A 27884-nucleotide genomic window follows, 5' to 3' on the forward strand; every position below is an offset into this window, starting at 1 on the left:
TTTTATCTGTTCCAGGTGCATTACTTGGGATACATAATTAGTGCTGAAGGCATTCGACTTGATCCGGCTAAAGTGGCCGAGATTGTCAACGGGGAAGTACCTCAGACAGCCTAAGACATCAGATCATTTGTGGGTATATGCCAGGCATATTCCACCCACATCGACAAGTTCTCTGACCTCTTGACGGATCTCACCGATCTGCTAAAGGGAGTGAAGACAAGAAGGCAAAAGATTCGAATGACTCCACGAGCGTTGGAGGCATTCAAGAACCTCGAGGTGGCGTTATCAGAAGCACCTTGTTTAGCACTTGCCTCGTGGGACGAGCCATTTCAAGTGATCATCGATGCGAGAAACATCGCAATTGGAGGTGTATTGCAACAAAATGGTCATCCAGTAGCTTACATGTCTCGTAAGTTACTGCCCGCAGAGAAAAACTACTCAGCCTATGATCGTGAACTCCTAGCAGTTATACAGGCCTTGAAACATTGGAAACATTTTGTTTGGCCGTGACTTTGAGGTTCGCACTGACCATCAGGCATTACGCTGGATTCAGATAATGCCAAGTGCACAGTGGAGTGATCGACAACACCGCTAGAGTCAAATATTCCAGCAATTCGGTGGTATGATTGAGTACTTTCCAGGAAAGGCCAATCCAGTGGCCGATACTTTAAGCAAGAAGGGACAAGTGACTACGATTTAAACCACTAGACTCGATCTTGTTGGTACAAGACTAGATGACATGAAGCACACGCACGCGGATTCCGAGGAATTCGGTACACAGTGGGAACATGCATTGGATGCCACAGGACCATGCCACTTTCTGATACGCGATGGTTGGCTTTTCTACAAAGGCCGACTGTGTGTCATGAGGTCATTCAGGGCGGCTCTTCTCCATGATGCCCATGACGCCATTACAGGTGGTCATAGGGGCATGAATTCGACTCTGGAGAAATTGGAACGGCAATATTATTACGAGATGTGTTTACATATGTACAACGCTGTGATATTTGTTAAAAGGTGAAAGCTCCTCGTGGAAAGAAGACAGGGTTGTTACAGCCCTTGCCAATTCCTGAGGGTCCTTTCTAAGACATTTCCATGGACTTTGTCACGAATCTGCCTCCCAGTCTGAGTAAGCGTAATACGCAGTGCTTAACTATTGTTGATAGATTTAGCAAATTCGTTATGCTTATTCCTTGCAGGGCCAATGTGACTACTGAGGATGTTGCCCAGTTGTTCATTCGGCATTGGTATCCAATTGGCGGGATTCCTAGGACCATAGTGTCAGACCAAGATGCCAAGTTTACCAGTCATTTTTGGAGGGCATTGTTTGATAACTTTGGTACTAAATTGAATTTTTCCAGTGCATTCCACCCACAAACGGACGGCCAGACAGAGATATACAACCAGTTGGCCTTTGATGTGTTAAAGTGTTATGTCCACGATCAGTAAGATAAGTGGGAATCATATTTGCCTTTAGTTTAAGCTGTTTTAAATGATTCTTTTGATGTTATGTCCACGATCAGCAAGATAAGTGGGAATCATATTTGCCTTTAGTTTAAGCTGTTTTGAATGATTCTTTTTCTTCAACTATTGGCAGGACTCCATATAAGGCAGCGTTTGAAAGACCTTTCCAGTCGTTGTTGACCAAGACTTCGTCTTCAGTACCTGAGGCGAACAGAGTGACGGAGTCTTACCATGAGGTTTTAGAGTCAGTAAAAGACAAATTGGCTAAAGCGCAAGAGGCCTACACTCGATAGGCCAATAAAGACCGAAGGGATATGAAGTTTTCGGACGGGGATTGGGTTTATCTTCGGATTATGAAGCAAAGGTTGAAACAGGTGGACAAGTGATGCCCAAAGTTGTCTTTCAGGAGCTTCGGACCTTTTCCCATCAAGAAAAAGATTAATGAGGTGTCTATGCAGTTAAAGCTACCTCCGAGTTGGACAATGCACCATGTATTTCACGTCAGTTGGTTAAAGCCATATGCAAGTCCTATCACTTCAGAAGTCAAAGACGAAGCGGAACCAGGTATTGTTGATGAAGCAGAAGTTATGGTTCCAGAACAGATCCTTCTGCACCGTTTCAAGCATGGCTCAGGCCGAAGACTACAACGGTTCCTCACGAAGTTTCAGGACCGAGGGACCCATGAAGCGGTATGGCTCGACAACGAGTTTTTTGAAGACTATCCGGCGTTATTGACGGATTATTTGGAGGCTATGCATCTTCCGTCAAGTTAAGCAGAAGGGGATGTCACGCGCATCCCGCACTTGGATGCCACGTAGACATATCTGTACAAAAGATACGACCTGGGATGGTGAACTGGTCCCATGTGAGCCCAGTCCGGGACGAGTCAGCCAGGGATCCATCTCAGTTGTCCAAGGTCAAGTGTGCATTGTCCTGCACAGGAGTCTAAGGTCAGGTGTGCACTGTCCTGCACATGAAACAGTCCCAATCCGTGCTGTGAGTCTCTCTCTGGAATGATGTCAGTGATTCTGTGTATCTGGTATGGTACCGGATGCCAGATCACTGAGTAGTTAGTTAGGGTTTGCATGTAGAACAAGGGGCCAGCCCATAGGGCTACCCCGGGTCTTTGTGTGGGCATGTGTATAGTGTGGAACCACCCCCATGAGGGCCGGGAAGGCCCTGGCTGAACCCACCAGCCATGGAGGGGCTGTGGGACAGCCCTAGGGGCAAGCTAAAGGCAGACATTCAGGAGATGCAGCCTTTGTATGGCTGTAGGGCAGGTATGGGGCAGCCCATACAGGCTGCCCAGCCCTCAAGATGTTTGCAAAAGCATTGTCCAGCCATCCAAAATCAGGCGCATGATGCCCAGCCAATTAGGGAAAAATGCGCAACATTTTGTGTGTTTTTTTCAGCATTAAATGCTGAATTATTCAGTCGTGGGACATTGTATGCTGGCCGCCTGGTTTAGAACAAGCCGACTGCTATTGTTGGAGTAGTATAAAAAGGTGAGCCCACAATCCCATTAGTTCATCTCATTTCTCACCAAGAGCTCAAGCATAAAGGGGCTAGACAAGCCAAGAAGGTGCTAAGCAAAGGGGTGAAGGACTGCAGGTCAAGGGCAGGGAATTCCCAACCAAGAAAGGTGAAGGATTTCTGTATTTTCTTTCAGATTTACGTCATTCTAATAAAGCAAATACACCATCCGTGGTGGGGGCCCTACAGAGGGTATTTTATCCGCCATCGACCGATGAGAGACTTCTTTGGATAGTGATGTGTATGATGCTTACCTTTGTTGCTGGAGTTTTCCTCCCAGATGTTATCCATTAGGAGCTCCTAGTACCGTACTTTTCCTCATAGTTATTTCAGTTTCAGTTAGTTGTTTTTAGTTTTTCTTACACAGACATTGTATCAGATCCACCAATTGTTGTAACCTTTTTGGTCTCATAGGCCGAGTCGTGGCATATGAGAGTAGAATACTCTCTGACACTGAGAAGAACTATCAGATTTATGAGAAGGAGCTGCTAGCTGTGATCCATGCACTTACCAGTTGGAAACACTATTTGCTTGGTGCTGATTTTGTTGTGCAAACGGATCATCAAACGCTCAGATACTTTCTCACACAGGCAAAGTTGTCAGAGAAACACATGCGCTGGGCAAATTTTCTGTCAATGTTCCATTTTCAGATAGTGCATGTGGAAGGCAAGAAGAATGTGGTTGCAGATGCATTGTCTCGCAAACCACAAGTGTCAACTGTTTCTATTTCTTATCACCAGGAATTGGATGATATGAAAGAGCAGTATGCCAGTGATGAAGATTTTTCCAGAATCTATGAGCAGCTAATGAATAATCAACATCATGATCACTATGTTCTGAAAGACGGCTTTCTCATGATGCATGGAAAGCTATGTGTGACTAAGCAGTTAAGGCCGAAAGTAATGCTAGAAAGTCATGCTCCACCGTATGCTGGACATCGAGGCATTGATGCTACAGTCAAAGTGGTTGAGACTTTCTTTTATTGGCCAGCTTTGAGACGTGATCTTGATGCTTATGTCAGATCTTGCCTAGTATGCCAGAAGGTCAAGTTTGATAGACAGAAGGCACCTGGGTTATTGCAACCACTACCTATTCCAGAGAGACCATGGGAAACTATTGCCATGGACTTCATTTTTGATCTTCCAAGGACAACGACAGGGAATGATGGAATCTGGACTATAATATGTAGATTCAGTAAGCAGGCACACTTCATTCCTGCTAGAAAGAAGATAAAGCCCGAGCACATGGTTAAGATTTTCATGCAGAATATCTTTAAATACCATGGTATGCACAGTCTATTGTCAGTGACAGAGACCCAAGGATGACTAGCTTGTTTTGGAAAGCATTGTTTGAGAATATGGGCACGACCTTGAAATTTTCATCTTCTTTTCATCCTCAAACTGATGGGCAGTCTGAAGAGGCTAACTCTACTGTCTTGGATCTGCTGAAATGTTATGTGTCAGAACATAAGGAAGCTTGGGAGCATTATTTGCCATTAGTAGAGTATGCTTACAACAATACAGTGCATTCCTCTACTGGCAAGGCGCCTTTTGAAATTGTTGAAGGTGGCAAGAAAGTACCTCCCATTCTGCAGACAAAGGATAAGATATTTGAAGCAGATCGGTATGTTGAGGGATGGCAAGAAGCGTATAAGAAGGTCAAATATGCCTTGGAAAAATCACAAGCTAAGCAGAAAAGAGCTGCTGACATGCATCGTCAAGAGCTCTTGTTTAAAGAGAATGACTGGGTCTTATTGCGCTTTGAAAAGGCACGACTGAGAAAAAGAAAGGGCAAGGAACGTCTGTTTCCTAAGCTGAGTATGCGATATTATGGTCCTTTCCAAGTCTCAGAGAAGATAAGTGATGTAGCATTCAGGCTGAAATTGCCAGAAACCTGGAAGATACATAATGCATTTCATGTGAGCCTTTTGAGGCCTTTTATTGGCAATGTGCCAGAAGATATAGTGCCAGAGGAACAGCCTGAAGTGGAGGAATTGGATGAAATTCTGGTTCCTGAGCAGATTCTGGCCCATAAAGACAGAAAAGTGCAAGGACAAGTTGCAAGAAGATACTTGGTGAAATTCAGAAATTATTCACCAATGGATGCTAAATGGATGGATGAGCTTGAACTGGCTGATTCACCTCACTTGATGCAACTTTACAAGGAAGCCTTCCTGTTAGAACCTGCAATGATTTAATATGCTTTTTGAAGCTGAATTCTAAATGACCTGTACATTTGTATTATATGTTTGGCAATGTACATTTTTGACATTTGTTGTCAATGACTTAATCAATGAATATACTTTCAGTGCTTTGAAGTTGTATCTGTTACGCTTCAAATGAATGATTTACATGTTGTGACACTAATAGTACAACATATATGCTATCGCCCTGTGTTGCATCCGGAAACATGTATTTGAAAGGCTTGAACCTACGATGGCACAAATGGTAGTGGGGAATTCCTATCATCGCCCCGTGTCATCCGTTGGCAGGAGATACATGCGATGACACTAATCACCTGGGGAATCTGGTGATCGTCCTGTGTCATCCGTTTGCATGTGGACTTGCAATCGAGGTCGCTTGCTTCTTTCAAGAGGGGGGTATGTCACCAGGAGGTGAAACTTTTTGCAGTTGTTTTCCTTATTTACATTTCTTTATAAATACATATTTTTCTTTTCTTTCTCTTTGGTTGCTGTTGCTTTCCCCCGGGATCTCTTGGAAGGGCTTGGGCCATTGCAATGTCAGAATGGGTCAGCCAGTGGGACTTTGGACCAGTGGTTGGCTAAGCCGAGAACTGCACTGAAAGATGAATGACAGTGTCCAGGACATGGGCACTGAAAGATGAATGACAATGTCCAGGACATGGCCACTGAATGAGGGTATAGGCTAGTTTACACTAGTAAGTGGCCGCCACCGAAATGTGAATGTATCTTGAATTCTAAGCAAATTCTGAAATGACCATAGTGCTCAAAGATGGTCAGGAGACCAGAAGGAATGCAGATGACATCATCCCTAAAATCTAGGGAACTACTATTTTCGGCAGTGTCGGAATTGAAAAGTGTTCGCGTCAATTTGTGCGGAATATCAAGGGGACCAAAAGCTGACAAAGGACTGTTGTGAGAATGTGAACCAGTCAGGAGATTTTTAGCCTGGAAGATTGCATGTGGAAAAGGCTTTAAAATGTGCCAAGTGTCAAATTTTGGTGCATTTTCCTCATTGAGAAGAGGGAAGCGTGGGAATTTGGGAAAAGGAGGCTCATTTGCAGCCATCGTGTAGTTTTGTTGCAGGAAAAACAGCTATGGTGGTGCACTCCCTTGCCCTACAACTCATGAATTGAGGGTTGAGCTTGCTCCCCACAGCCTCTCTCTCTCTTTCTCTCTCTTGCAGACTATGGAAATGCTCTCATCAGATAAAATCAGGTACAGTTGTGTGAATTTCATGCTTATATGCAAAGGTTAGTTGCCTCTTTGAACAGGAACAGGTGTAGTTGGTTCCTACACCAAAGCAGGGACGGAAGAGGGTAATAACCTCTTCAATACAATGCTGTTTCAGCACTGTTTAGGTGCTGTTTTTGGGCTGTTATGTTGCCCGGTTGATGCCAAAATGCAGTAGGACTTTGCTTTAGTCCTTCAGGACAGTACAAGGGTTATTTTGGGCTGAAAACAGAGCTGAAAACAGGTCTGTGCAGAAAATTACAGCAAGCTGAATTGTGATGTTTTGGACTCCATTGGGTAGCCTGATGCCTATGGAAGTGAGCCTGTCAGTTGGGACTCATTCTGAGATGTTATGGAACAGTTTTAGTGCAGTTATGCTGGCAAATTTCTCCCAGAATTTGTAAAACTCAGCTGATGCAAGTAGAGTGCTTTGTTGCACTTGTACTTTGTAATTTTCAACCTTTTAACAATAAAGAAATACCGCAAGGGGCGCCGGACTTCGGGGCCAATGTGTTGTTGAGCGAGGGAGCGAGGATTCCGTGATTGTGTGTCTGAGTAAGTCCACGTTATTTGTGAATGAATTACCGCTTTATGTGTCCATAGACCGGTTTTAGGATCTGTGATTTTAGCTAAAAGCAAATGTGCTTCAAATTCCAACTGATATTGAGTCCCGAACTCTTCCAAATCCGGATACTCTGCCTTCATACTGTCTAAATCTTTGCCTTAAATTTCTAGCACAGTTGACTCATGCAATGTTTGAATGGTGCCCTTTCAACTAAGAACATCGGCAACGGGGTTATTTTTGCCTAAGACGTATTCAATCATTGCCCCAAATTGTTGGAATAATTGACTCCACCTAGATTGTCTGTCACTCCATTGGGCACTGGGCACGGTTTGCAACCATTTAAGTACCTCGTGATCTGTCTTAACTGTGAAGTCCCACCCGTAAAGAAAGTGCTTCCAATGCTTAAGAGTGGTCATCACTCCCAAGAGCTCTTTGTCATACACCGAATAATTATTTTTGGCGTTATTCAATTTGCGGCTATAGAAGATAAGAATGTGATGAAGACACATTTAGCAATGAGATTCCGAAAAACTCAAGACATCATTTTGTTGAACGTCGTTGGTGTGTTGGTGAGGCCAAAGGGCATCACCACAATTTCGTAGTGGCCATGCTCGTTCCTAAAGGCCGTTTTTGGAATGTCGGCCTCGAAGATCCGAACTTGATGGTACTTAAGATCTATCTTAGAAGAAATCACCATTGAGTTGTTCTAGGATGTACTCTATTCTGGGCATGGGAAATCTATTCTTCACTGTTAGCTTATTGAGCATCCTATAATCCACACATAAGCTTGCAGACTTATCTTTCTTTTGGACAAACAGTGGGAGAGACAAAATGTGAGGAAGATGGTCGGAGAAATGCAGACCGGAGTAGTTGGTCTAACAACTGCTCCAGCTCGCTCTCCAATGCCTTAGAAAGGCAATAGGGGAACTTGCTTGCAGGTTTTGAACCAGGAACCAACTCTATGCAATGGTCCTCGGGTCTATTGGGTGGGAGATCGGGTGGGAGGTCATCTCGCAGCATGATGTTGCTGTATTGAGACAAAAGACTAGCCATCCGCTGCTCCTTGTGGGTGCTACTTGAACTGCATTAGACTGAGAGCGGACATATAGTAACGCATACTGTGCTCCTTTTCGGATGGTTCCTTGGGCCTGAATGTGGGAAATGAGTGGGATGCCAAGAATGCTCCGATCCCCGCAAATCATGAGAGGCTTAGGAATCATGAGTGTCCTGCCTTCAATCAGGAATGGGTACATACTGTCTAAACCACTGGATCCTGAGGATCATGTCACACCCTAAAAGAGGGGAGACAATGAAATCCTACTGGAATGTGGCCTGTTGAACCTGAAACTCAAATTGTTGAGCTTTATGAGTGATGTGTGTACGTAGACTAGGGGTAAACCCATCCACATCTAAACGATAAGGAACCAAGGTACAGCTCATCTTGGTAGCCAACTGCGGAGAGATGGCATCCTCAGAACTACCCATGTCAAAGAGGACAATGAACTGTTCAGTGTTGTCCCTTTGCAGTTCCATAGGCACGGATGAGAGCCTCTGTCTTTCCCTTGGCCTCACCCTCCTGCTTATCATCAAATACCACTGGTGGTATTGAATTCAAAGAGGGTAAAAGCTGAACGGCATTTGAGGTAGATGGCAGAGGTGTGGATCATGATGCTACGGTTGCTACTGTGGAAGTGGATGCCTTAACAGACTTTTGAGCCTGGAACTTAGTGCAATCTTTCTTCGTGTGTCCCACAGTCTGGCAGAAGAAACAACGGTTCTCTGTCCTATACCGTGACTGTTCATCTGGCTGGAGATAACCTCCAATGAGGCCCTCTTTTGCTTTTTCCTCGCGAGTCTTCTTGGGCATAGAATCTTTTCTATTTCCTGACTTGAAGAATTTTTCTTTTGGTCCTTTTGGTCCTTGTTGTTCTGAGCCCCCTTACCCTGGGTAGATGACTGCTATTGGGGCTTTGGGGTAGACTGTACCTACCTAGGCTTACCTCCGTTCAGCATCAGCTCGTGATTCTAAGCGAGGGTGTAACATGCGGAAGCTTCGGGGGAGATCGGTAACTTCAATGCTCAGAAATCAGCACACGTTTCACGACGAGAATGTAACATGCGGAAGCTTCAGAGAAGATCGGTAACTTCAATGCTCAGAAATCAACACTCTTTTCGCGACAGAATTAACGCACAAACTGAATGAAGATGTGCAAAAAATAGAGAGAGAGAGAGAGAGAGAGAGAGAGGACACAGTATTGGGTCCCAAATACCCTCTGTAGGGCCCCCACCACGGATGGTGTATTTACTTTATTAGAATGATGTGAATCTGAAAAGAAAATACAGAAATCCTTGATCTTTCTTGGCTGAGAAAATCCTTGCCCTTGACCTGCAGTCCTCCACCCCTTTGCTTAGCAACTTCTTGGCTTGTCTAGCCCTTGTATGCTTAAGCTGTTGGTGAAATCTGAGATGAAACAATGGCATTGTGGGCTCCTCTATCCGAGTTCTTGGAGCCAGAGGCTCCCAAGCTCTGTCCTAGGGAAGACCCCGTCTGGTTCTGGCCTTTGCCCCCCGAGGCGATAGCCCTGGGAGAAGCCGGCTGGGAAGTCTTGGGCTTGCCACCATTATGCTTCATTTCTGCACTCTGGGCAAGCGAGAGTGCATCTTCAAAGGTGGCTGGCCTAAACATACGCACCTCCCATTGGATTTGCGTGTCAAGGCCATATAAAAACTGCCCTTTCTTGTCCGAATCAAATAAGCCTAATTGCAAACATAAAGTCGAAATTCTATTGGCAAACTGAAGGACTGGTTGCACGTTCTGACGCGCTCCCTTGAACTCGTCTTCGAGTCGCTCAAGGTAGTGGGGCGGTAGAAACCGCTGCTTAAGGTCGCGGACAAACTCGTCCCACACATAAGCTGCCATACCTAATTTGGTGCGGGCATGAGCCCAGTGAGTCCACCAAGGAATGGCCTCACCTTCCAAGTACCAACTGGCTAAGATCACTCTGTCAGTATCTATCTTTCTAACTGCGGCAAAGTAAGCTTCAAACTGATATAACCATGAATAAAGAGTTGTGGGATCGAGTTTACCATTATACTTACTGAAATTCATTTTCTCGAGAAAATGATTCGAGGGCACCGCCGTTGTCAATCTGACGTCCAAAGCCGCTAGGTAACGCTCGTGCTCCACGCGTCGCATGGCTTCATCTTCACGTTATCGGATCTCCAATGCACGCATCTGCAACTCAAGCAAAGAGCTCGGCTACGGTCGTGACCCCGCGAGAGGGTCCCTGTGTCGAGGATCTGGAATCTGGGATACGGAAGGAGAGGGAGGAGGAGATGGAAAATGCGACGCTAGAGAACGGGTACACTCTTCCAGAGCCAAGATCTGCGCCTTCTGCTCGTCCAACTTGGTTGTCTGGTCTGCGATTGCTCGCATCATCTGCTGGAACATATCTATAACACTCAGAGCCTACTTCAAGTGCAAAGATTCAGCAAAGAAACCAGAATTTTTTCTCGCTTGTGTGGTTGGTTTTCAGACGCCGGTGGACTACCCTTTTTGGAGTGACTCTTGTCCCTCGAAGGACGGTTGGTTTTCAGTCTCCGGAAGCCTCCGGATGTCTCCCACACAGATAGTGGATGGTTAGATTGCGCTCTGGAAAGGAAGTGCATTTTCCTACTATGGCGAGCTTCGACAACGAGAGAGACCAAGAACCATGGGACCAGAGTGCACCAGGCAACCCAGCTAGGGCACCAGGCTTGATACCACTGTAACATGCAAAAGCTTCGAAGAAGATCGGTAACTTCAATGCTCAAAAATCAGCACTCTTTTTGCGACGGAATTAACGCACAAACTGAATGAAGATGTTCAGAAAATAGAGAGAGAGAGAGAGGGAGAGATGGAGAGGACACAGCATTGACATATGAAAACACATCTCGCCTCATCTTTGGCCAATAGTATTACCGTTCTAACTTCTCCAAAGTCAAATTCATGCCCATATGACCACCAGTAATGGTGTCATGGGCGTCATGGAGAAGAGCTGCCCTGAACGACTTCATGACACACAGTTGGCCTTTGTAGAAAAGCTAACCATCGCGTATCAAAAAGTGGCATGGTCTTGTGGCATCCAATGCATGTTCCCACTACATACCAAATTAGTCTGTGGTACTTCCCAATTGACAATCTCGGCCACTTGGCCGGATCAAGTCGAATGTCTTCTGCACTAATTATATATCCAAGGTAATGAACCTCGAACAAATAAAATTCTCACTTCTTCTCATTGACGTAGAGCTCGTTGCTTTCCAGCAACTTCAAGACTTTCTCCACATCAATGTCATGCTGCTCAACCGTAGCTGAAAATACCAGTATGTCGTCCAGAAATATGAACACACACTTTCCAATCAATTCCCGGAACACCCGCATCATCATGCGGTTGAATGTGGCTGGGACGTTCGTCAAGCCAAAAGGCATGACCACAAATTCATAGTGGGCCCATCCCGTATGGAAGGCTGTCTTGGGGATGTCCCCCTCAACAATCCTCACCTGGTGGTACCCACTCTTCAAATCGAGTTTCAAGAACACCTTAGCCCCATTCAGCCTCTCGAGAATATAATCTATTCGAGGCATCGGGAATCTACTCTTGATAGTCACCTTATCGACTGCACGATAATCGACACACAAACGAGAAGACCCATCTTTCTTCTTGACAAACAGGATTAGTGCTGCAAATGGCGACACGCTGGGATGGATGAAGCAGATTGCAGCAATTCTTGGAGTTGACAGTCTAACTCCGACTCCATTACCTGGAAAGGTTATATGGAAACTTGCTCCGGGGTTCCGAGCCTGGGAGGAGGTCGATCTTGTGGTCCTCCGGTCTGGACGAGGGTAGCTGGGGAGGGAGATTGTTCCGAAGTAAAATCTTCTGAAACTTTTCATGGAGAGCCAAATACTTCTCGAAAGCACTGGCCACCATCTGGGCAATCTAGAGGTAAATCATCTCACAATGTGCGCCTTTCTTGATAGCCTGCAAGTGGCTTATGAGCGGAAAGTTCGGGATTCCTGGCTCACACTTAATGGTCACTGGGGTGTTGGACACATTCCGACTAATCTAGAAAGTGTGCTTGTCCCACTTGACATCACGAAGGAACTTGTGAAACCACTGAATGTCCAATATTATGTCTGCTCCTACAAGAGGGGCAACCATAAAATCACGCACAAACTCTATACCTTGAATAACTAACTTAGCACCTAGAGCTTCATACTTGATGCTCGTCGTCATGCCTGTGCTAAAACCCTCAACTTACTTGTCCATCGAAGACGGGACGAAACGGGCACGCCGAGCGGCCTGTTCCGTGACCACGTTCTCCGTGTTGCCGCTGTCAAACAAGACGACGACTCTCTGGCCACCTATGTAGCCAAAGGTCTTGAGCAATTCGTTGCGCTCATACTCCTGGTCATGGGCGCCCTTTTGCTTATCTTCAAGCTTCCGGCTAATGATTGCTCCAACCGAAGCATTGGGATTCGTAGAACTAGGGACAACCATTGGGGTCACTGTGGGAGCTAGGCTCACCATTGAAGCCGTGGAGGCTGAGGCAGCGGTCTTTGGAGCGGTAGTCTTCTTAGGACACTCCCGAGAAGTGTGTCCTTTTGTATGACAAAAGAAACACCTACCCTCCGTGTACTAAGCAATCTCCTCAGCACTCAACTTGCCACCGGTCTTGCCGACCTCCGCTTTCTGGATTGGAGTAAGCTTGGATGCATTGGTTGAGTTCTTGGAGCCAAAGGCTCTCGTGCTCTGTCCTGGGGAAGACCTCGTCTGGTTTTGGCCTTTTTCCTCCGAGGTGGTAGCCTTGGGAGTAGCTGGCTGGGAAGTCTTGGGCTTTCCACCATTGTGCTTCATTTCAGCACTCTGCGCAAGTGAGAGTGCGTCCTCGAAGGTGGTTGGCCTAAGCATATGCACCTCCCACTGGATTTCACCCTGTCAGTATCATTTTTTCTAACTGCGGCAAAGTAAGCTTCAAATTGATGCAGCCATGAATAAAGAGTTGTGGGGTCGAGTTTACCATTATACTTACTGAAATTCATTTTCTCGGGAAAATGATTTGAGGAAGCCCCTGGTGTCAGTCTTGCTTCCAAAGCCGCAAGGTATCGCTCATGTTCCACACGTCGCATGGCGTCGTCCTCACATTGTCGGATCTCTAATGCACGCATTTGCAACTCAAGCATCAAACTCGGCTGCGGTCGTGACCCTTCAAAAGGGTCCCTGTATAAAGGATCTGGAATATGGGAAACGGAGGGAGAGGGAGGAGGAGACGGAAAACGCGGAGCTGGAGAACGGGTGCGCTCTTCCAGAGCCAGGATCTGCGCCTTCTGCTCTTCCAACTTGGTACTCTGGTCTGCGATTGCTCGCATCATCTGTTGGAACATCTCTTTTATGCTCATGCCTGATGCCCTAGCTCGGCTGCCTGGTGCACTTTGGTCCCAAGGTTCTTGGTCTCTCTCGTCGTCGTAGCTCACCATAGCAGGAAAATGCACCTCCCTTCCGGAGCGCAATCTGACCATCCACTATGTGTGTGGGAGACTTCCAGAGGTTGAAAACCAACCGTCCTTCGAGGGATAGGAGTCGCTCCAAAAGGGGTGGTCCACCGGAGTCTGAAAACCAACCACACGAGCGAGAAATTTTTTTGGATTTCTTGCTGAATCTTTACACTTGAAGTAGGCTCTGATACCACTGTAACATGCAGAAGCTTCGGGGGAGATCGGTAACTTCAATGCTCAAAAATCAGCACACATTTCACGACGAGAATAACGCACAAAACTAAAATGGATATGCAAAAAAATAGAGAGAGAGAGAGAGAGAGAGAGAGAGAGAGAGAGAGAGAGAGAGAGAAATGAAATGAAATGAAATGATATATTAACGTCTTCAAAAGGCCAAAATGACCTATGAGACCAAAAAGGTTACAACAATTGGTGGATCTGATACAATGTCTGTGTAAGGAAAGCTAAAAACAACTAAGCAACTAACTGAAACTGAAACAATTATGAGGAAAAGTACGGTACTAGGAGCTCCTAATGGATAACATCTGGGAAGAAAACTCCAGCAACAAAGGTAAGCATCATACATATCACTATCCAAAGATGTCTCTCATCGGTCGATGGCGGATATCCTCAATGTCCTCCATGGTGAGTACTCTGACTGGACGTCTCCCATGCCGTGCTAGTATGGTCCTGATCCTCTGTTGTAGTCTCCGCCGATGTCGAGATGGGCCTCTCATCTTGGGGCGCCTGGACCGCCCATGCTCTATAGCCCGATCAATCAGTGTACCTCTGGTGCGGCTGTACTCTGGGGCTAGCTGCAATGCCTACTGACCTGACTGCTCAATCTCTGGTTGAAAGAAGTCTGTAATCTGCCAATATAGGTGTCTCTCCCTCTCTGATCCCCTCCCTCTCAGGAGACCCTCTCTATGTCTACGCAGCTCCAGCAAGTACAATCCGAGGCATCTCTGATCCTGGTATCTCATGACTCTAGAAAGTGGTCCAAAGCCCTCTCTGAACACGCAGTGAAAATGGCCTCGTATCTCATAATATACTGGACAGTGACATATGTAATGTAACTCTGTCTCTGGCTCCATCTGGCATAGCTGACAAATCCTGGCCTCAGCTGGTACTCCTCTGAATCTGCCAGTCTCAATCTCTAGCTGGTGTGAGGATGTGCGCATCTGACCAATAGCACACCGTACCCCATGAGAAAGATGAGTATCCATGTAGCTGGGTCTAATCACAAACCCATCCTCCGTGAGCAGGAGAAGATGATCTCTATAGAAAGCCATCTTCGTACCAAGCTCGTGTGTCGGCTGTATCCATGTCCTCCTAGTGTCCAGCTGAGTCAAGTCCTGTCTAATAAGTCTGGTAATCTCTGCCCGTGTGAGAGAGAGGGAGGGTGCATCCAGGGAGTACTGAAATGGAGGTAGCCTGTCCGTACTAAAGCCATGCAGTTGGAACCAAGCTGTCATCTGTGCATACCAACATGATCCGTCTCCCTGTGATGCCAACTGTCGTGAAGACTCCAAGGCTAAGCGAGCATATCTGTCTCTAGGGAGAGCCCAAGTGCTATGTATAAAGGAGACTGATCGAGTGAGTGCCTCTACTACCAATTGGGGGGCAGCCATCTCTGCACGGATAATATCATGTGGTACAGAGGCCTTGGCCCTAATCATCCGGGAAATCATAGAAACCACGGACCTCTCCATACGTCTCCATCCATCAGTGCTACCAGCTCGGCTGTGGTGATCCACTGAGGGTCCCCATATCTCCACTCCATACAGCATGGCTGAAGTGACCAAAGTGTCAAAAAGCCAGAGCTTTGTTCGAGGTTCCTGAAACTGAACCTGCGAACACATCCTCTCTAGTCTCCCCAATGCTGCATAAGCTCTGGTCAATCTGGTCTCCGCTGCTCTCCTCAAGGAAAATAGTGGGCCACTAAAAACCACACCAAGGTAAGTATATGCATCTGTATACTCCACTGTCTCCTGACCATATGTAAAGGTGGGCATTGACCTCCTAACCCACTGTGCTGTGGTGTTAAACACCATGACCTTGGTTTTACCAAGGTTAACAGACAATCCACTGTCCTCTGCAAACATGTGCAATGCATCCAAATGACGCTACATCCCCTCTGGAGAATCTGAGATCAGCACAATATCATCAGCATACAATAACAGCGGAATCCATGTCCCTGCTAGCTGTGCTCCTCTGTCACCCTCCCGCTCTACATAGTGCGAAACCTCATCCACATACATCCCAAATAAGGTGGGGGAAAGGGGGCAGCCCTGTTTCACCCCAATAGTGGAGTGAACCATCTCAGATATACCCTGGGTAGTACGTACCTGCCCCACAACTGTCCTGTATAAAGCCATGATTCCCCAAATCAGCTCTGTGGGCACTCCCATCTCCTGTAGTCTGCGCATCAGTCTGGCTCTCGGTACTGTGTCAAAAGCTTTGCGGAAATCCACAAAGCAACAATAAATCCTCCTGCCATATAATCTACCCTCCTCAATAATAGCTCTGAGTGTCGAGATATGGTCAAGAGTGGAGAAACCTCTCCTGAACCCTACCTGCCTTGATGCACGTATGCCCTCTCTCTCTGCCCATCTACTCAACTCCTGCTCAAGAATAGATGCATATAATCTAGCCAATGTGTGACCAATCATGACGGTACGATAATTCCCAGGAAGCATGGGATCCCCTGACTTGAAGATAGGCACAATCGTGGACATATTCCAAGTCTCAGGAAAACCCTCACACATGGCTCGGTTAAACATCATAGCAATAAGCTCTGCAAGCATATCTCTGGCATGAATAAAGTGCTCTGCTACCAAACCATCATGATCATATGCTCTCCCAGTCCTCATCCTGTCAATAGCTTTCCTTACCATCTCAGCAGTAAAGAAAGCACATGTCTCTGGGCATGGCTCCGATGGGTCTGGCAAGGGCGGCTGTCCTGGTGCTGTGTACAGGGATGCTGCATACTCACCCCAAATCTCTGTGGAGGTAATGGCTGGTGATGGTGAATGCTCATGGAATAGTCTCCATGCCTTGCCTGAGTCCTGACTCATAAATAACTGGTACAAATCCCTCTCTAACTGAGCAAGATAAGCCCTCTTCTTCCGTCGCACTAGGTGCCGGAAGGTAACCCGTGACTGTCTGTGAGTGGTAACACCCATGAGCACCTCTCTCTATAATCTGATCCTCATCTCTCTGCACTCATCATACCAACTGTTCTGGGGCATGTTCCCAGATCGTCTCCGTGTAGGCTGACTATGGGGATATGCCTTTGATGCTGCAGCATGAAGCGTCTCTATCAATATCTGAGTGAGCTCATCTAATGGCCGTCCCGGCTCCTCGGCACATAGACGTCTGTATATCTCATCCGTGTATACGGTGTCAGTCTCCCTCGTAAAGGTATAACGAGTGTGTGTGGAGACCTGTCCCAATGGAGCGGTGCTGAACTAAAATGTGAGAGTGAAGGACAAGATAGCATGATCCACTGCTATTCCAACCGGCCTAGTGCCTACCATAAAATCCTGAAAAGAGGGAATGAGACTGGGCTGAGCCATAACATAGTCCACTGTACTAGCACCATGCCGATGTGGAAAGCTAGTGAAACCGCCCGATGTTGGGAATCTCTGTAGGCCATTCAGGATGGCCAATCCATGTGCAGTCCCCATGTCTATCAAATACCGCCCATACACTGTATGTTCCTCATCCTGTGAGAGTCTAGATAGGCCCATATCCCTAACATCAAGCTCCCTCAACATCTCCTCTGAGGTATCATAAAATACTGTCTGGTTATGGGCGGTCCTAGCATTGAAGTCCCCCAAGAGAATGATGTCACCATCCCTGGAGAACTCCCAAATGTCATCATCCAAAATAGAAAAGGGAGACTGCCCGCTAGGTGATGCATACACTGATGTACTAGGAGCAAAATAGCATATAGCAATGTAGAGATATCTGCCGGTCTCTGCCCTCAGTCTAACCCACATGTACCTAGCCTGCTCATCTCTGCAGACTATATGTATCAGTGGCTGTAGCTCCTCTCTAAACAATACTGCCACTCCTCCTGAGCCCCGTCCTCTATGCTCTGAACGAGTCTCCTGTCTACAAGCTGTCTCCCATCGGTATCCACTAACATGTGGCATGGACTGTCCAAGAGCCTGATGCGTCTCACAGTAGAAGATGATGTCCCTCCCAGTGAAACTATCCTCAAAAGCCCCTACATCAAGGCATAGAGATCCATTACAATTCCAAGTAGCAACTTTGAGTGTAGTCCCATAGGTCTCGCGCCGTCATGAAGAGCGCCTCTCCATAATCACCACTCTACCATCTCTATAGAAGGCCACTTTCCCTTTCTCTCGGGCTGCCCTTATCTCGGGCATAACTTCTTTCATGTGGGCAAGTTGCGAGAGTGTGAGGTCATCTCCAAGAAATATTCCCGTTTGCTTGAGTGTAGAACGTCTCTTCAAGAAGTCCTTCTTCGCTTCCATGGAGGGGAAACGAATGATAAGTGCTCTCTCCTTAGAAGAAGATTCGCCACTACCTTCTCTCTTCTTTCCCACTCTCCATGCCTTTGTGTGCGTGGCTTCAATGCCCATCATAGAGAAGAGCTCCTTGGTTTCCCCTTCCGCATCATCACGGTCTTTCAGACCAGACACTCGTACATGTAAGGCCCGGGTCTTCCTCCTTTGCTCCTCTTCAAGGGTCATGTTGATGATGGTGGGAGTGGGGATGGGTGGCGATTCTTTACCTTTCCCTTTCTTGGCGACCTCGATCCATTTCTCGGCCTTGTCCATCTTCTTTTGTGTCTTTGTGATCACCTCCACCCATGAAGATGTCTTCTCTTTATGTTGCTCCTCCTCTCGAATGATCCTCATTTGTTCCTTGATGGTATTCAGCTCTTCAATAAAGGAGGGCTGAAATTCTCCATCCTCAAGCTTGCTTTTTGAAGTGGCTTCCAACTCCTTTTTGAGGGCTGAGATTTCAGCCGCTTGACTTTTAGCATGCAGTTTGGCCTCCACTAGTTCCTCCTTTAAGGCTGAAATCTCAGCCTCTTGCTTGGACGTTCTCAACTCGAGTTCTTGGATTTTGTCAAATCCCTTCTTGAGTTTGGAGAGGCGGTTTATTGCGGTAATGGAAGAGTCGACCATCTTCTTGTTTTCTTTGATAATTGTGCCGAGCTTGTCCTCCACTTTCACGAGCTCCTCTTTAAACCCGGTCTTGGCCATGACTTTTTGCAAAACTTCTCACAACCAATGGATTCGAAATTAATCCATGACACAAGCGCGAAACAGCAGCAGCAGCAGGGAGAGAGAGGGGTTCAAGCCGAGAGTTATGTTGCTGCCTTGGGGGCCTGAGCAAGGGTGGGTGGGGAAAGGGGAGGCAAAAAACAGCGATGAGAGAGAGAGAGAGAGGGGGGCAAAACAGGCGGGCAGGGGCGAAACGTTGAAAAGGGGAGGCGGAGAGGAACAGCGATGAGAGACAGAGAGGCGAAACAGGCGGGCAGGGGCGAAAAACAGCGATGAGAGAGAGAGAGAGAGAGAGGGGGGCGAAACAGGCGGGCAGGGGCGAAACGTTGAAAAGGGGAGGCAGAGGGGAACAGCGATGAGAGACAGAGAGGCGAAACAGGCGGGCAGGGGCGAAAAACAGCGATGAGAGAGAGAGAGAGAGAGGGAGAAGAGGACACAGTATTGGGTCCCGAATACCCTCCGTAGGGCCCCCACCACGGATGGTGTATTTGCTTTTATTAGAATGATGCAAAATCTAAAATAAAAGACTGAACCTGAACCTTCTTGGCTGAGATGGATCTCTGTCCTTGACCTTCAATCCTTCACCCTTGCGTTAGCTTCTCCCTTGGCTGTCCTGGCGCTTGAGTAGCTTCAGCACCTTGTGAATTATGAGATGTTTGGATTGAATTATGCTTTGGGTATTTATACCCCCTCAAGATGCTGGTCAGCTGGTTTATCACGGTCAGTTTGCTGAAAAGAGACCCACGACCTGTTAAAGTAGCATTTAATGCTAATTAAGCATTCGCTTTCACACATGGGCTGCTAGCTTTTCCATCGCTTCTATCCAGGCTGTTTGGGCAACCCCTATTCTGGGGCCGCCTACAGTCCTGGCTGCCCTATGGGCTAGCCGGCTGGCTGGGCTGGCTTATAGGCTAGTCGGCTGCCTGGCCAAGCCCTCTTGGGCTGGCCGACATGGTTCACGCCTCTCGAGCCAGTGGCCCCACGGTGGATGGGAGCCTCTACACAGTTGGAGATCGTGATTGCTGTCAGAGCTTGCACTGAGGATGGCAATTGCCTCTACTATGAGATTCAGGATGAGGGCAGACTCCAGAGAGTGGAGGTGGAGTCGCCTTTGGTTGCAGAGTGCAGCTTTCAGAGGATTCGGGTAGTGGCCGCCGCTTCTCGGAAGTGGCATATTGACCCCGACCCTGCTGAGGTGCTCCCGGATTGGCGCATATGGGCATACGCAGCGCGTCCCTTGGCCCGGCTACAATGGGACCCCGGGGAGTACGAGTGTCCATCTCCTACAAGTAGTGAATGGGCATCAAGTGAAGACGTGAATAGGACCTCATCCTCACTGTCACCTGCATGTGACACATTGACTTCTTCAATCTTGACTCCACTTTTGCCCTTTGGCTTTACATCTTTGTCTTTGTCTTTGCCTTTTCCCTTTTCCTTTTGATCATTTTTCCATTTGTAGCATTGCTTTTTGAAGTGTCCCTTCTTGCCACAATAATGGCATTCCAAGTCCTTTTTGGAGCGGGACTTGCTCCTTCCCCGTTCTTGGCTTTTACCCCTTTGCTGGGATCTCCCACGTGCATTCATTGCATTGGACTTTCCAACAGAGTTATTTTTCCTGTTCATCTCCTCTTGAAGAAGAGCACCCTCAACATCTGCATATGACAGCATAGCATTCGAATTGCTAGTGGCTGTCCTGAATGTGTCCCAACTCTCTGGCAAAGTGCATAAAAGAAAGGTGGCTTTGAACTCATCGTCCATTGCCAACTTTTGATTGATTACCTGGCTGACAACACCATTAAACTCATTTAGATGGGCTGTCATAGACGCCCCTTCCTTCATCTGAAGAGCTATGAGTTTCTTCAACCAATACACTTTGCTTGAGGCACTTTGCTGGGCATACAAGTCCTGCAATCTCTGCCACATTCCCCAAGCTGTCTTCTCTTCACGAATGCTGAAAAGTAAAGTGTCTGACACAAACAACATGATGGTGGATCTTGCTAGCTCATCCATATCTTCCCACTCTTCAGCAGTAAGAGAAGCGGGCATTACACCCCTTTCTTTGATAGGCTTGTGCTGCTTCTTCTGGAGCAACACATCATAGCACTGGGTTTGCCAAATATCATAATTATGTGAGCCTTCAAGCTTCTTGATGTGAAGCAATGAAGAGCTCTCACCTGTGGTTGCCATAGCAATATGCAACCTGTCAATGCCTGACTCCCTGCAAAATGTGCAAACACTGCACCAAAAGCACACAAAGTGCTCACAGTTGTTCTCCCAAAGTTTATCTCCCACTGCGGAAGCACAAATGCAACTTTTCTCCCACTGTATGTGATGAAATCACCAAAATCTGGTTGCTGCAGATTTAGGACAGCACCTTAAATGTGCTCTGTTCCCCTTCCAAAGTACTGTACAGCAGTACTAAGTGCTCACCAATGATGTACCAAACCTGTACCGGCAAGTACAACAGCTGAAATTGAGATTTTTGCTCACTCAAATCAATGTGCAGCCATGCCAAAACTTGTACAAAGCTGTACCAAATCTGTACCAACAGGTACAATAGCAATAAATGCTCTCCTGGCTGTCCAAATGAGTGAAAATCAGACTTTTACAGTCCCCACCACTGCATACAACAGTCCCGGACTGAAATTGAGCATCCAATTTCCTGCAAATTCATCCTGATTGTGACCAATGTCACCCAATTTTGCCAATTTCGCTCAAAATTTGAGCAATTTGGCACCTGTACCAGCTCAATTGATTGAATTGATAAGAAATTCCCAAAGAATTGAAGCAAATACCTCTTAATTTTTTTGAATTTCTCTGAGATTTGCAGACTGAATTTCTTTGTGTCGATGCTGTTGCAGAAGGGGGGGGGGGGGGGGGCGCTTCTTGCTGATGTTGCTGAATCGGATGCCTGCTGCTGAAAAGGGTGCTTCACGTGTGTTGATGCTGATGCGCCTGCTGCTGTGCAGACACGGATGGCTGGGCAGCCCTCTGCGCTGCCTGGTTGGGCAGCGTGGCTGCTGCTGGGCAGCAGCTGAGCAGCCCACGCTGCTGGCTAGGCAGCCCACGTCTGCTGGCTGCCTACGCCCAGCTCTGCTGGGCAGCAAAGTACAGTGCGACGGGCTCCACCTCGCCTACTCACGCGGACCACCACCACGCCTTCGACCGGCCCATAACCAGCAGGTCGACTAGGTGTTGACGGACAGCCTCCTTCGCTCGCACCGCTTGTCGCCTATGTGCGAAGAGAGAAAAAAAACGAACACAAAGTGCCGACTCAATGTTGCCGCCACCTTCTCTTTCCGCCCACCTCCCTGCGACTGCTGCGATGCTGTAGATGGTTCGCTACCTGCTGTGCGCTCACTCAATGTTTGCTGTGCAGCGCTTTGCAGCACCTGTGCCTTGCTCACGCTGGCCAAATTCCAGCGCAGTTTCCAAATGCTCACTCGCACAGGAAACTTGCAGCGCACGTGCTCCTCGCTGAGCACCAGAAAGTTCCTCTGCTCGTGCCAAGCTCAAGGCTCCATAGCCGAGCTTCTTCTTCGCGATGAAGATGACTCCGCACACCCGCACACACACGGACACAACCGTGGCTCTGATACCAATTGAAAGGGAGATAGAATTAGGGTTACATTTTCATGTGGGAGACATACACAGAGAAACAAGGGGGAGAGAGAGAGAGAGAGAGAGAGAGAGAGAGAGAGAGAAGAAAGAAAGAAAGAAAGATTTTATTAACGTCTTCCAAAAGACCGAACTCGGCCTATGAGACAAATCGGAGTACCTGTATGGGGTATCCTCTGTCATCCCAACAAAATGAAAAAGTACTGAATAAAAAAGCTGAATCTGGGTGTGCAGGGGATGGAGCTCTATTACTAGGAGAATGCAAAGCTATATGCATGGAGTATACAATCATGATATGCAACCTAGCTAGCTCCATCCTGTACCATACTGTGGGGATAAGTCAACTCATGATATGATGAGTGTGTGACTCCCCTATCAGACATGTATATTGCACTAGTACACATAGTGCACTTAGTACATTAAAAGTACTAAGTGTACTATGTACTATAACTTATGGGCTTGTACACACTATAAGGGTGGGCATAATGCCTTTACCCCAACAATGCAAAATGAGCTATCATAGCTATCATGAGCTTTGTACTCTCCTCGTATAAAAGAGGACTATTTCAAGCAATGCAAAATGTAGCAAGCTCTCAAGCCTCTCTATGAGTACAAGTCTCAATCTTGTAACCTAATTGTGATTGAATCCAAAGCTAAATTAGCTTAGTTCATTCATTATGTTTGTTATTAAGTATCACCCATCTTAGCTTAGATTAGCACTAATCACATGTTAACTATATTAGGATTAGGATCTATTAGATAGTTGATTGTTATTAGGAAGCTTGATCCATGAACCATAACAAAAACCTTAGAGGATTAGCACTAATCAAGGTATTAGTGAAAGCAATTTTCTGTTAACTGTTCAAAAGATGCATTGATTTGTAGAGCGCCATCGAAGGGGTAGATCAAGGGGATTTTTCAATATGAAGCTTTGGAAAGCTATAGCAAGTTCCCAATGATAGGATTGAACCTTTGATGGCCCAAAAAAATAGGATTAGTGTTAATTAATCACTGATTAGTAAAGACAATTTTTTTATACAAAGAATCAATCAACTTAGAGTGATGATTTTGAGAAAATAGGACAATAAAAGAGCAAAATTCTCTTTGTCGTCTTCAATAGACGTGGATTACTCTCAATATAACTCCATTAATCAAGTCATTAACTTTTTTAAGCATGGATTAATTTCAGCTTTACCAAAGTATATCTCTGAGAAGTACACAGGTTGAGATTTGCTTCAAGGAGTTGATCTCTGTAAAATCCAACACCACCAATGTGTCGGGAAGGTCCAAAAATCCCTAGGGCCAAGAGAAATGGTGCCAATTTGAAACGCTTGGTCCAATTTTACAGAAACTCCCAAAAAAATGCAACTTTTGCAAATCGCATGCTGCTACTACTGGCGATGATGCACACAATTCCCATCGGTTGAGGGTGCTGCATGCTGCACCTAGGAGCTGTAAAGGTGCTCCAAGTTGAATCCCTTGATTTGGTTGGGTGTAGGGAGAGCAATCAAAGATTTTGTGGCACTTGGTGAAGAAGAAGAAGAGAAAAAGACCTAAAAATGGATTAAGGCTTAATTAATAAGTAAGCAATCTGATTAAGAGGCTAATGAGGCTATAAGAGGGTTGAATCTAGATTGGATCTAAGCTCTCATACCATGTTAGAATTTATGGTGGATCAAACATGATGATTAAACTCATGGTAAAGATAGCACTAGGCTAAGTAAGAGATGTTAAGACTAATCACATGAGATTAGAATTGATGACAACATAATGACAGCATACAAACAATGTGAGAGAGAATGAGAATGTAGAAAAACTTGTGTTTGTGTTGTAAATATTAATTGGATGCCAACCTATTTATAGGCTTGGTACAAAAGTAATTAAGAGATAATCCCATTACCTAATCCAAAAATGCATCAAAAAGAGCACCCATTGCCTAGAATGTAAGACTCTTTCCACACATGCTATGGTTGTGTGGTCATGCCCAAAAACCTTGTGCCAAATTAGGCCTTTACACCATAGAACCATATACCCATATTCCCAATGTCATATGATGTTTTGGTGTATTATTTCAACAATGTTGCTGTTGTATCTGCTATTACACCTGCAGTTGTTGCTGCTGGATGAAGGAAAAAATGGAAGTCATGGAAAGCTCGGGTCCAGGTGAAGAGACAATCAAAGGACACTCTATGGGAGGAGATGAATCAAGGGGAGTAGCGAGCTGCTCTTGTGGTGAGGCTGAGCCTTCCACATTACTCATGATGATGAGAGTGCTCGTGCTGAAGCCCAAGCGCAAGTAAACCATCCACCACATGTGTGGGAGGCTCTTTCAGGGGCTTTCCCAGTAGACTAGTAAACCAACCACCTATGAGAGATGGGAGCCACACCTCGATACTTGGGTGTGCCCCCGAAAACCAACCACACAAGCAAGAAAAAATTTAGCACTCTCTTTTACCAAAGCCAAAGTTCTAATACTAGTGTGTGATATGCGGAAGTATGCTTTCAAGGAATAGAGAAGAGATTGCTTAAGTGTAGAAATGATAAAGGAGAGCTAGAGAGATAAGAGGTAGCACACAGCACACACGTTTGGGTCCCAACCACCCACTTAAGGGCCCCCCATATTCTTTCAATGGAATAGAGAAGAGATTGCTCAAAGTGCTTGAAATTTGCAATGATAAAGGAGAAATAGAGAGATAGAGGTAGCACACAGCAGCCGAATGGGTCCCAACCACCCGCTTAAGTCACCCCCCCCCCTTGCCACATGTCTTTGCTAATGTATTGCAAGATGTAAATTTTTGCTAATGTATTGCAAGATGTAAATTAAGTACAAGATTGACTTACTGGCTGTCCACTATACAGTGAACAGAGACACCTTGGGGACTGTTTTGGGATGAATGTTCTATGCTCTCCTTCACATGATGAAGATATGGTTGATCTCTATGCTCCCCTTATGCTGACTATTCAAGGGTCAATTGCCTCTTCATGCTTGGACTGACCCTTCAGCTCACATGATTTATGCCCTTGGCTGGCTGCTCTTATATACGCATCAAGAGCTAGGGTTGCTCTCAAAAGATGTGCCCTTAAAAGTATCTTTACAGACGCCCTCCATCAGCCTCAAATTGGTCCACCTTTGCCCATTTTTGGTCCACACTAAAGGGTGCCCATGGGCTGGCCCATGGCCCCACAAAGACTAAGGCTTTTGACCATATAAATGGCTACTTTTGACATGACACATTTGCCCAGGAATTGGACAAGGACTTGACACACACTTGCACTTCCCCAGCACCCAACCAAATAGTTTAATAAGTGCCCGATTGACCAGTACAACATTATACACCTTGCAAAGAGGGTTACATAGACTTGTGCCACACGCACGACGGACACTCACCCTAAACCTAGATGGTGTCCGACAACTTGTCCCTTGGACTAGGGCTCACAACATGTTATTTGCCCATCTAAAAAGATGACTGACTGTTCTAGAAGCTGCAGAATGTCCACACGGCAACCTGGGACAATGGTGCACATGACAATGAGCAGTCATGCTGATTCAAACGAGCACTGTTGAAGCAAAACAGGAGACCTACATGGCAACCTGATGAGCAGAAAGAGTGCAATTCAAACTGATTCAGCTTTAAACCACTTGAAAGGGCAGCTAGGCTGGCTGACTGCCAGTAGGCCAGCTGCAGCTAGTGTGCAAGCCTAGGCTAGCAATAAAAGCAGAAGCCTTGATAAAAGAAGAAAAAATTGACCATCACATGTACCAAGCATTCCAGAATGCAACAGTTTGTGTTCTAGATGAAACAAAAAAATTAGTATGAGTAAGCCATGACTTACAAGGTCATCTGGTGACAAGATCCAACGGTCATGATGAGAAGAGGTCTGGAAATCCGCCATGGCTGATGGGCTTCAATGAGACCCTTTCAAAGGAGACATTTTCTGCAGCAACACCGAATGGCATTAGGAGTCGCATTTAGCCTTCATGTATGATCAACCATCACCATACGGCATGCGTAAACAACATTAATGGCCCAATGTATGATTTAAAAACAACCATATGCCTGAATAAACGTAATGAATTAGCCCTAATGGGTACCTACTAAACAACAGAATTAACAATCAAGCAAGTGATGACCGAACACAGATACACGCACAAAAACATGCTCCAGAAAACACACAGATTTTCTACGGCCTGCCTCCCCCCTTTGAAAGCAGCACGCTCCTACAGGCACACGTGCAATATGAGGGGCATTTCCATTCAAGAGAAAGAAGAGGTTGATGGTAACTTAACCCTAATGCATTAATGTACAAAAAGCATACTAATGAAGCAAGTGGTGAACCCACAAACACACCCAATACTGACTGGCAATTTAAAATTCACCTTGATGCCTCATCGAGCAATAATGCTGTCTTTGATAATCCAAGGAAAAATACACACCCGGCACACCAAAAAAAGCTGCACGCGCGCTCACGCACACATACATACATACCTGCTTTTCTTCTTGACAGCTTCTGCCGCGTTTGCTAAACATCATCAGAGAACTAAACTAGCTTTCTCCAAGGACCACTGTGATTCCGTGGCAATCGACTCCTTGTCGCCTGCATACACCATACCCCGAGAAGAAGAGAGTGCAGTAAGACTGAACAGAAAGGACACTGGTTTAGGAAGAATATTATTAGTAGTAATTACAGCCATAGACACCCAATATATTCCTTATTATGTGTGTGGGAAGACTTTGGGCTACCTTAGTATAGGGAAGTGAGATTTAAATTTTTACTAAAGTATAAATTCTTAGTTGTCTTATAGATTTTTCTAATGATTAGATTTTTTAATATTATGAGATTTTAGTAATGGTTTTTTTTATTTAAAAATTTGTAATCTCTCTTTAATGGGATGCCTTTTTTTGAAGTGGTAGTGGGGTGGGTGTGTCTAATTCAAGCAACAAGTGGTAGGAAAAAAAATGGCCTCTCTCTCTCTCTCTCTCTCTCTCATCAGCTTAGAGCTCCATCCCTCATGGTTAGGAGATGGATTATGTACACAATTTGGAACACGCTGAAAGCCTATCTTTTTTTGTGAGATGGTGCTAGAATATATGAAGCTACCTTGCCTTGTGCTTTAACACTAAATGGGAGAGTCATAGACTTCATATATAGTTAATTCTAGAAATAGGGGCCAAGGACCATTTTTAAGTAATGGCTAACAAGTGTAACACTAGCTATTTGTATATAAGGTAATTTTTTCCTTAAGCAATATGCGATCATTCTTCTTGCAAACTTTTGATCTCTTTGCTCCCTCTTCTCCCTACTCTCTTGCTTGCTTGTGTTTTATTGGATCCTTACATAGATTGATGCTTACATGTATATGTTTGATTGTAGGCTTCCCTCTCTCTTAAGCTTCCCTTCCATCTGCCTCTTCTGAGATTGAACCATTTATATATGAACCTTCTTCTTACTACCATCTAGATGGAGAAATAT

The 27884-nt window shown here is 45.9% G+C and overlaps 1 protein-coding gene across 1 annotated transcript in view; it reads right to left on the bottom strand.

The window, feature by feature from the left end:
* The window catches only part of CYCH;1 (cyclin H;1), a 70067-nt gene extending 42984 nt beyond the window's left edge, over positions 1–27083 (bottom strand). Inside the window, exons 1-2 of the mRNA XM_086813786.1 lie at positions 26900–27083; positions 26247–26348 (exon numbers count right to left, since the gene is read on the bottom strand). Coding sequence (XP_086669912.1) covers positions 26247–26306 — 60 coding nt within the window. The 5' untranslated portion in view covers positions 26307–26348; positions 26900–27083. The remainder of the gene's footprint in view (positions 1–26246; positions 26349–26899) is intronic.
* Positions 27084–27884: the final 801 nt, after the last annotated feature.

Source organism: Cibotium barometz, chromosome 19 (assembly GCF_041138505.1).
Source record: "Cibotium barometz isolate CiBa-2024 chromosome 19, ASM4113850v1, whole genome shotgun sequence".
Lineage (NCBI taxonomy): Eukaryota > Viridiplantae > Streptophyta > Polypodiopsida > Cyatheales > Cibotiaceae > Cibotium > Cibotium barometz.